This window comes from Diadema antillarum, unplaced genomic scaffold (genome assembly GCF_040938485.1).
Source record: "Diadema antillarum isolate AM-2024a unplaced genomic scaffold, OU_Dant_1.0 seq00001794_RagTag, whole genome shotgun sequence".
Classification (NCBI taxonomy): Eukaryota; Metazoa; Echinodermata; class Echinoidea; order Diadematoida; family Diadematidae; genus Diadema; species Diadema antillarum.
Window position 1 is genome coordinate 330,693 of NW_027272472.1, and position 10,586 is coordinate 341,278.

General features: G+C 38.4%; 1 protein-coding gene across 1 annotated transcript; it reads left to right on the forward strand.

The window, feature by feature from the left end:
* Positions 1 to 2,991: 2,991 nt before the first annotated feature.
* On the forward strand, positions 2,992 to 8,997 carry LOC139712363 (TAR DNA-binding protein 43-like). Its single transcript, XM_071624193.1, has 6 exons — positions 2,992 to 3,395; positions 4,194 to 4,360; positions 4,768 to 4,905; positions 5,770 to 5,964; positions 6,369 to 6,474; positions 8,246 to 8,997. Exons 1-6 carry the CDS (start codon positions 3,140 to 3,142, stop codon positions 8,785 to 8,787), a joined length of 1,404 nt encoding a protein of 467 aa, XP_071480294.1. The 5' UTR covers positions 2,992 to 3,139; the 3' UTR covers positions 8,788 to 8,997.
* Positions 8,998 to 10,586: the final 1,589 nt, after the last annotated feature.

A 10,586-nucleotide genomic window follows, 5' to 3' on the forward strand; every position in this document is an offset into this window, starting at 1 on the left:
CGTGCGTATATGTGCGCGCGCGTACGCGTCCGTCCAATTTTTTCAATTTTTCAAAAAATGCTCCAAATGGTCTGAAACGTATGCAAAAAAAATTTGAGCTTGATTGGAGCATACAAATATTTCAACGCGCGCGTACGCGCACGTCTTTACGATGCGAGGAATTCTGAAAATATGGGTAGAATTCCCTTGAATTGAAATTTATGTGACGTAAATTTCATTGAGAAATTCCACTCCATTAATGAGATATGATTGAAAATGTGTTTTCATATAATGACGTCATAGTGACGTCACGGTCGACTGATCACTACGATTTTACTTGACATGTCGTCTTTGGGACATGATACACATATGGTATAAGTTTGACATTCATAGGCAATGCACTTTCTGAGCTAGTCTCTACACAACTTTTGCGGAGAAATAAAGAAGAAGAAGAAGAAGAAGAACAAAGAATCAGTACAGATACAGAAGGTGATCCGAGAGGATTCTCGGATCACCTAACTAGAACCGGAATTTGTCAACACTGACAAATTAGGTGATCCGATTTTTTTTTTAATCAATGATTCGAGTCCTGATAGTGTAAAGTCTCAGCTACAACATGTTAAAATCTGAGAGAAATTCACCGAAGCATAAGTAAGATAGTGCTCGATAAAGAGAGTCATGTCAATTTTCACATCTAAAAAATTCCCTCCCATAGAGATAACACGTCATAACGAAGATAGAAAAAGAAGTACATATTTGACCTTTGACCCCACTTTGCACAGACAAGATGGCATCTGAGCAAAATGTGGTTATTTTATGAAATGATCCCTGTAACATGGTCTTCACGTGTGCAAAATATGGGAAAGATAGGACATGTATTCACCAAGATACAAGATGAAACATTTATGACCTTTGACCCCAATTTACATACCCAATATGGTGTCTGATCAAGTAGTTGTTATCTTATGAAATAATGTACGTGACATGAACTAAACATGCGCAAAATATTATGCTGATAGAGCGTGTTTTTCTTGAGTTATTGCAAAGAAACTTGGAAAAAGAAAGGAATATCTCAATACATCGAAGATAAGCTTTAATTTCAACCAAGTTTTTGGACGTGATCCCGACATCAAATGAAAAATAGAGGGCACATTACCGATAGCCCAAAGTCTCAGCTACAACATATTAAAATCTGGGAGAAATTCACCGAAGCATAAGGGAGCTAGTGCTCGATAAAGATAGTCATGTCAATTTTCATTTCCAGAAAAACTGCACTCCCATAGAGATAACACTTAAACTGGTCAAATTTGACAAGATTACATTTAATCCATTTTTACGAGGTGATGCCGTCATGCAATCAAAATGTTGTTATTGCATTAATGAAAGAGTATTTAATAAGCTACATCATACTGAAATCTGGGTGAAAATTGGCAAAGGATTAGTGCGATACGCTCGAGTGAACTTGAAACTTGATGACGTCATTTTGAAAATTTACTTTTTTTAATTTATTAAGAAATTTGATATCTTTTAATCATTTTTTCAGCATCGCCAACCCATGAAATGACATGAACAACTCATCAGCTTTCAGAATATAAAAAGAAAATGGAGGGTCACCGTCCATCCTGACGAGTAATATCGGAATTAAAATTGGTGGTTTTTTGGCATTGTTGCACTGTATATCGCCATTGACGCGCGCGCGGAATTTCAACTTTGACGGGCCCGTATGACGTCATATTGAGTCGGATTGACTTGAAACTTGGTAGAAGTATTACTTGACATTTCAGGCATCCGATAAACGTCAAAAAACGGGAAATTTCAGTTGCATATGAGCTGTGCGTGCGTATATGTGCGCGCGCGTACGCGTCCGTCCGATTTTTTCAATTTTTCGAAAAATGCTCCAAATGGTCTGAAACGTGTGCAAAAAAAATTTGAGCTCGATTGGAGCATACAAATATTTTAACGCGCGCGTACGCGCGCGTTTTAAGAGAAAATATGAATTTTGAGAATATGAGTAGAATGCGCATAACTTGAAATATATGTGACGTAAATTTCATTGAAAAATTCCATTCCATTGATGAGATATGTTTGAGAATGTGTTTTCATATAATGACGTCATAGTGACGTCACGGTCGACTGATCACTATGATTTTATTAGACCCGTCGTCTTTGGGACATGATACATATATGGTATAAGTTTGAAATTGATAGGAAGAACACTTTCTGAGCTAATCGATACACAAATTTTGTCCAGAAATAAAGAAAGAAGAAGAAGAAGAAGAAGAACACCCAACAAAGAATCCGTACAGATACAGAAGGTGATCCGAGAGGATACTCGGATCACCTAATCAGTACAGATACAGAAGGTGATCCGAGAGGATTCTCGGATCACCTAATAAAAACAAAACCTGTCACCACGACACCTCATACCATTCTACAACTACAAAAAGTGGGTCTGCACTCCCACATTTACCATAGTGATCACATGTGTGTAAGTTCAGGTCAAACGCTCAAAAATTAAGGGAGCTCGGGAAAAAAAATATGCATTTTTTTTTTTTTTTTGCATTATCTTCCAAAAAATATACTATTACCAAAACAAGGTAGCTTATGAAAAGACTAGAAATGTCGCTTCCTTTAAAGGAAGGGGATAATCCGGTGATGGAAAGAAAGTGTATTAATAGGAGGGGGTGTAAAAAAAAAAAAGGAAGAAGGAGAGATGCATGTATTTCAGCAGAAGAAATGGTGTAGGGTGTAATGAATGAAAATTAGTGAAAGGTACTTTCCCTTTATTTATGCAGGCTTCTTTTTTTCGACGACGGCATTATTTTCGAGATATAAATGATCAGATGTAAACCTACTTTTCCAAATGTATAGGCCTGCTGTTACGGACGATTGTAAAATGGCTGATTGGAATCGCATCCAGCAGCATCCTGCAACTCCTCGAGCTAATAAAGGGTCTGGAAAACGCATCTATTCGAACGCCCGTTGGCGCATGCTCAGAATAAACCTATGCATGCGATGACGGCGTGGTGTGAAGGGATGACATCCAATTTGTGAATTCAACAATTTCCCACGACGAATTGAACTCAAATACCGATATACTTTGTAAGAATTAGCAGTAAGAATATCTTCAAGATCTGCAGAGAAGGATTGCATTTGCAACATGGCTGAGTATATCCAAGTTACAGAGGACGAAAGTGATCCAGATGCCACCATAGAACTGCCAGCAGAGCCCTTGAGCCCTGAAGGCGCGTCCATACTCCTCTCCACTATTGTCGCCCAGTTTCCCGGGGCCACTGGACTGAAATACCGCAATCCTGAATCTGGTACAATGCGAGGTTTGAGAGTTGTTGACGGCCGAGTCATGGCCCCTGACGGTGTATGGCAAAACTACCTCTACGTTGTCACATTTCCGAAAGGTACTAAAATTCTAAATGCTCATTAAAATGTTGGAGTGATTGAAGTTGCTATTTCAATGCTAGGCTAGCTTACAAATCAAATGTGTAATTAGGGTCTTAGAATTGATTATCGATAATGTTTCAATTCTCCCTAACTGTGTGTGATGTTAGGCCCTACTCTACTGTCGTGACTGTAGATGTTAGTGTTAGCGTTACGAGTGAACAATGCAAATGACAATGCGACGCTACTGTACACATGGCACAAGGCCCACATATAATATACTTTAACCACATGGCATGGCATGGGTTGTTCAACCTATTTCAAGGGTTTTTGTATTGTTCAATCTATTTTGTGATGGTTTGTTTTTTTTTTGTCACAAACATGACAAGTTTGCAAAATATAATGGTCTCGTATTTTCCAGAAAATGGCTGGCATTTAATCTTGAGTCTATTAAATGTAGAGAAGCTAGTCAGTTTTTATGTAATTTTTAGGGTAGGAACATCAGCATCACAGCCCGAGTTTGTAGTTTGAGAGATTGTTTGATTTTCATAAGTCTATAACGTTAGGCCCTACTTGTTTTGTTTTAGATCTCATTCTCTCGTATATTGACATTATAGTTATGGTTCTTTATCAAAAAGGTTTTTTTTTTTTTTTGATATGCAAATCATTAAAATAAGACATTGTACTCTTTGTAGCACTTTTTCTTTTCATTTCCCTATTCTAAGCCTTGAGCTAAAATAAATGCACCTGCATTTACAAGTGAACATCACAGAAAGCAGTTTATTTTGTTCGAAATGTTCTGTTTTTTCTGTGATTAGAAAACAAGAGAAAAGGTGATGACACGAGAGAGTTGCCTCTTGGGAAAACCAGAAAGACGGATGACAAGAGAACGTCAGATTTGATCGTCCTGGGTCTGGACTTTGGCACGACAGTGGACGGAATGAAAGAATATTTCTCACAGTATGGAGAACTGGTCATGGCACAGGTAAGGGAGCCATGTCCCATTGTGTGTCCTAATTATATGTGCAGAAAAATACATCAAATCTTAATAGAATTTTGCACTTTGGCAGTTTAAAGTCGGATGCATCAAACCAAAATGGTGGAATGTATTAAGCTTTCTCAAGAATGAAGAAATTCCAGTGAAACTTCATGTCTTCTCATTTAAGCCATCAAAACTACAGCATCCTACGATTAAAGTAGTTTCCATGGCTTAAGGTAATAGTCATTCAATTTTATGCCTCTGATTCTTGAAAGTTTTAGTAGTATTAGAATAAAATTTTTTCTTCTTTTTTCTTTGCATGTTCTGTCTTTATTGGGTCCTAGATGATTCCCTTCCAGTTAACTCTTCAAGTTTAACCCATCGATCTTTGCTTACTTTATTTCCTGACACAGCTGAAGACAGATCCCAAAGGTAAATCCAAAGGTTTTGGGTTCATCAGGTTCAGAGATCTGGAGGCACAGAATGCAGTAAACAACAAGAGGCATGAGATTGATCACAGATGGTGTGAAGTCAAGTTTCCTGATTCACAGGTAACCACAAATTTACATGCAGCAATTTTTCTGTTGATTGCTGGTTTCCTGTGAGATGATTGCAGTAATTTCCTTGATTCATAGCAGTTAATGATGTACAGGTGACTGCCATTAAATCAAAGCATCGTATCCAGCAGCTTTGTTTTGTTAAAGTGAAGTTTTGTTATAGCGAACAATAGAAGGTGTAAAGACAATGATAGGTGATAATTTTGGGCTCTGAAGTTTTCTTCTTTGGAGCAAGATTTTTGTTATGACCATATTTGTTATAATGGGAGTCCATTGTGACCACAGTCAAAACAGTGTCTTGTTTAATTTGTTTAATTACCAGTGAAGTTTTAAAAAAAAGCAAGGAATTCACTGCTTTTTCTTTTCTCTCCCTCTGTGTGTTACGTACACATATCAGGTATCTTTAGGGGCCAATAAGCACAGTTAATGTTTCTGTGCCTGGCGATGCTGTGGCTCTTGGTGAATTTTTATGTCAGTGTGTAGTTTTTATTGTTCTTTTTTTTTCCAGAGTAAAACGAGATACCTGTGGATGACATCAATATTATCTTTTCAACCAAAAGTTGATTAAAAAAAAAAACCTAAAGCAATTGAGAAAGTAATTCATATTTACCAGTGAAGTCATGCAGACACTGTGATACAGGAATATATCTAGCCAATGGGAGATAAAACCTTTTTAGAATTTACAGGAACCATTATTTGGTGGACATATCAGTGTGGAAACCGTTAGGCAATATTAGCTGTTGAGTCAACTTACAAAGTTTGTTTTTGTTTAATGAGAAAATTCAACATCCATTATCACCTCCATAAAAAAAAATAAAAAATATTGAGATATTTAAATGTTCTTTTTTGTCTTCACAGCACCCTGAGAAGAGGAAACTCTTTGTTGGGCGGTTAACACCAGACATAAAAGAGGATGATCTCTATCAGTACTTCAGCAAGCTTGGCGAGGTCACCGACGTATTCATTCCCAAAGAATTCAGGGGCTTTGCCTTTGTGACATTAGAAAATGCACAAATTGCTGCGAGCCTGATTGGACAAGACCACATCATTCAAGTAAGTACCATTCATTTTCTTTCTTTATCACTTTTGCCTTGTATCAGATGAATGACATTGTTTCATATTATATTTTTATGAACTGTTCAGGCATGAACCTTGTCAGATGGTAAGTTCATTTCCTCACATGCTCATCAGGGAATAATTTTCCTGGTATCGCATCGCAATTTGCTATGCATTTTTACACCACTGCTATACAAACTAACTTTTGTGTAGCAGTTTTCTTACATAGAAGTGTACAGGATATCATTGAAGATATATTTCATCAGCTGAAATTGCTAATCAAATTTGAGTTTGAAAATTATTCCCTGCTCATGAACAGACATAGACAGCTCTGTGTTACTTTGATTACTTGCTGTTGTTCCGCAGAAATTTGAAATGAAAATTCTGTGTTCATCTTGCAGGGCAACAGCGTTTTGATCAATTATGCAGACCCCAAGAACAAGGCTGGTCAGAACCAGAACCAGCGGGGAGGCAGGCCTGGGTTTGGTGGCAGAAACGATGGAGGTGGTGAGTAGGGAGATATGTGTGTAGTTTGGTTTCTGACCAAATATATAATTTCCTTTCCTGATCTCCTTCCTTCACTTACTTTGGATGTTTGGTAAAGGGCTGAGTGGAGGTAATGTACTGTATACGCCAAATATTTCGTTAGGTTTTTATTTTCGCGAATTTTACGAGTCACGTGCTATTCGCAAAATTAAAGACACATGAAAATATTGACTCTGATCCCGACGTGGATGTGACGTACGCATGTACATTTCTCCGTTCAGTATATGACTCCACGATCCCGAATTTAACCACTCGCAAAATCATCGGGAATTCGCATTCCGCAAAAATTTAGAATTGCGAAATATATGGCGTATGCAGTTTTCAGCAATATTTGTCAGTATTGCATTATACTATGCATGTAACCCTATTATAGCAGGGAATGTTAAGAGCGTATATTTATGGATGTGTTATAAGTATACAGATATAAGGGGCTAGATGTAATGAGGTAAATTAGCCAGACTCAACCTCATTGTAATGGATTCCCCTGTATATTCTCTTTCATCAGACTTGTACTACATTGTAATAACTATACCTGGACTTTTATAGATCACACTTGACATACTTGGATTCCTTGACCCCCTTGTCAAAAAGAACACACAGCATGAATGACTGGGTGCATGTCTGTCTGTTTTTGTGTTTCACTGTAATTCCTCTACTATGTCCTTAAACATCTTTTCACATCGTACATTTCCAGTCGTAGAGGAAACTGTGGGGGGGGGGGGCATCTAGAAGTCCTCACAGCAGACTTTTTCCATCTTCCTCTCTTTCCTCATTCAATACCTCTCTTGGCCTTAGGCCAGCCCAGTCCCGTATGTTGTCTTCCTATTTTTCTTTGGTCTTCTCGCTGTGCCATCCTTTAACATTGTAGCAGAGCTTAGAGTTTGGTCTTCTTGTTGAACTTAACAGCTCCTTATATCTTTGCATGAATTTTGAAGTTTGGATGATATGGCTTATTCTCGGAAAGCCAAAGTGAAAATCTTTTTGGATAGATACTTGTATACATAACATCTTCGTGGTACCTAGTAAACATTTCAGTCATATATTGGTAATCATTGATTGATTATAAAGCAAAACTGTTACTGTACATTCATTTTAGGCCCAAATTTGCATTCATCTAAGAAAAAAAAAATTGAAATCGCTAACAAGAATGAGATAATTCTTCATCCTCCCATACTAATAGAGCAGATATTTGGCTTGACATGTAATTAGCAGTGTCTGTTTGCTGTCTTTTTTTTTTTCGTCCACTTACTTGGTTCGCCAGCTCTTCAAAGGTATGCTAATACAGTACCACATATCAGACAAAATCTTCTTAGCCAGCTTAGTATGTTACTGTGGTACATCCACTGTCGTAAATCCAAGTAATTTCTGGGTAACTTTCAGTTTTGCAGTTGTTTTCATACAGACGTGTGCAGATGAATGAAATTGATTTCTATGCTGTAAATCATTTTGTAATGTCAAAGTAATGAAGAAGGATTTACCTATGATTGACAGAAAAATTGTCAAAATGATTGATTCATTACATTTGTTGATTACAGAACTCATTGATAGATACATTGTGTATTTTTTTCCCCTACATGCCGGGATTGAGTAAAACAGAATTGTTGGTGTGATGCATGCCTTGTTTGCTCTAACCTGGAAGAATAGAAATACTCTAGTTGTGATTCCTTGAGAAGCTAGAAGTTTTCATGATATTGACAAATATTGTAACAAAAATCTGTTTATGTGTGCATAGGCTTCAACCAAGGCGGACGAGGAGGTTTCCAGAATGACTTCTTCAGGAGCAAGCAAGGCGGTGGAGGTGGTAATGATAGTGGAGGTGGGGGCTATGGGGGTGCGGGATTTGGTGGCATGAATCAGGGACAGGGACAGATGATGCCCAATAACCCTCAGGGGGGTAATATGGGACAGACCATTGGAATGATGGGGCAGGGGGGTAACATGAACCAAAACCAGCTCAACCAGGCAGTGCTAGCAGCTGCCCTGAATCAAGCCGGGCTTGGTATGGTAGGCAGCCTTCTGATGGGAGGTGGGGGTAACATGGGTGCGGCCCTACAAGCCCAGGCTGGAATGACGCAGCCAAATACTGGCACTCCACAGGCAGTTACAGGCCAGACCCCAGGGAACCAGGCCATGCAGACAGATGCTACAGCCTTTCAGGCACAGCAACAGGCTGCCCTAGGGTGGGGTAGCGCTGGAAACCCCTCCCAGGCAGGTGGGGATGGTTCAGGCGGACAGTTTTATGGGGGTACCAACAAACAGCAGTCAGGATGGTGAGGGATAAATCAAAAATAACTCACACACACACACACACACACACTGAGCTGACCTCAGTCTTCGGGTTTTCTTCTTTTCTTTACTACCCAGTGTCATAAGGATTGATAGTTGGTTAGATTGTATTCCAGCATTGTGTCGGTGGCATCTACCTATTACAACCATCCATCACTCCTGTTCAAGTCACATTTTGTATGGCTCCTAATGGGAAGGGGGGGGGGGGGGGGGGACTTCTAATGGTTTGGTACAGTAGGTGGTTACAGTTTAAATTTCTGAAGGGAACCAAAGTATCCATGTTCAAACGGTATTCACTGTGTACATATTAGAAATAAAGCACCTGCTTACTTGTCAGCCGTAACAGATCATGTGTTAATCACATATACATGTAGGTGATTGATGTACCAGTGATATTCCTCTGAAATTATATTGAAATTGTACCATTTCATCTCACACGTGTGTTGTAGAGTAGTCATGTGTGATGTAACTTCAATAAGAAAAAAAAACTTGCCCTAGATAGTGTGTTCTGTTGCTGATGTCCAATTCCACAAGCCTTCTGTAGCAAAAGATGTTAGGCAATTGATCAGAATTTCTGCATTGGGGTTCTGTGAAGCTTCAACATCTATCTTCAGCAGCCTGTGAGTAAGTTTTTACAGACACTTCTGTATCATGCATGACCACTTCCATTCGTGATATGAAACTGACTAGCTTGCTTACTAAAGTGTTTTCATTAGCCTAGAGAGTTCACAAAATATAGATGATAATAAGCATTCTATACTGAAGCAGAATCTCTTTTTATTTTGTTTTGTTTGGGTTTTTTTTTCCATATTGCACAGAGGTAAGTATAACAGTGAAGTAGGTGTTTATAAACTTGGTCTGTAACACAGAAAACCATTGTGTTGTGAGGAATACTCTTTCAATTTCAGCTCTTTTCTAACATAGTGCCAAGAGAAATTTATGAATTCTTTGACCAGAATAAACTGCATGGTACTTCGAGCTGCATCAGTATTGCATGATTATAATGCCATGTTATTCAAACAGTGATATATATTTTTCTAAATAAACTATATGAATCCAACCAGACAAAGTGTTCTGCATCCGTGCACAATTGAAGTGTCTGAGGGGAAATTTGACTGGATGGTGTTTGTATCCCTTCCACATTTTGATTTCAAGTTTTGATGAGATGACAGTGTGTAGAACACATTGTGTGGGTTTCATGCATGAGTGGAATTCTAAATCTGGGACATATCACTGGTCATGCTTCTGGAATGAAGTGAAAATGTTTTTGCTCGTGTAATTTTGACTGTGTTGTCATATGATCTGTATAGTGTTATCTAAATGATGATGTGTTTTATATAGTACTCCAGAAAGTGTTGTTACATGACATGCTTCATGCCTGTTGAGGTGAATTTTAAATTTAGAATATGTTTTGGAGATGGTTGGTAATTGACATTGAGGAGTGTCAGTGTTTGTGCATTATAGCTTGCTGTCTGAAAATGTAGCATTGCTGATCCAAATCCCATTTTGAATAGACCCATTAACCCAGTTCAAAGCATACAGAATGTCAAGTACTTGTGATGCTGTTGGTGAAGAGACAGCCATATACTAGTGAGCTGCTCTGTGAAATCATATTACTCTTCAGTCAGTCGGGTGAAATTTGTGTAAAAAAGTGAAATGAAGTTTGGATACAGGAAGCTTGTGGATTTGAATTGCAAAAGTGTTCAGCAATCGATGATTGGCAAGGCAGTAATGTGTTTGCTACGCAAGCTTCTGACAGATTTGATACCATGATGCTTCTATGTGTC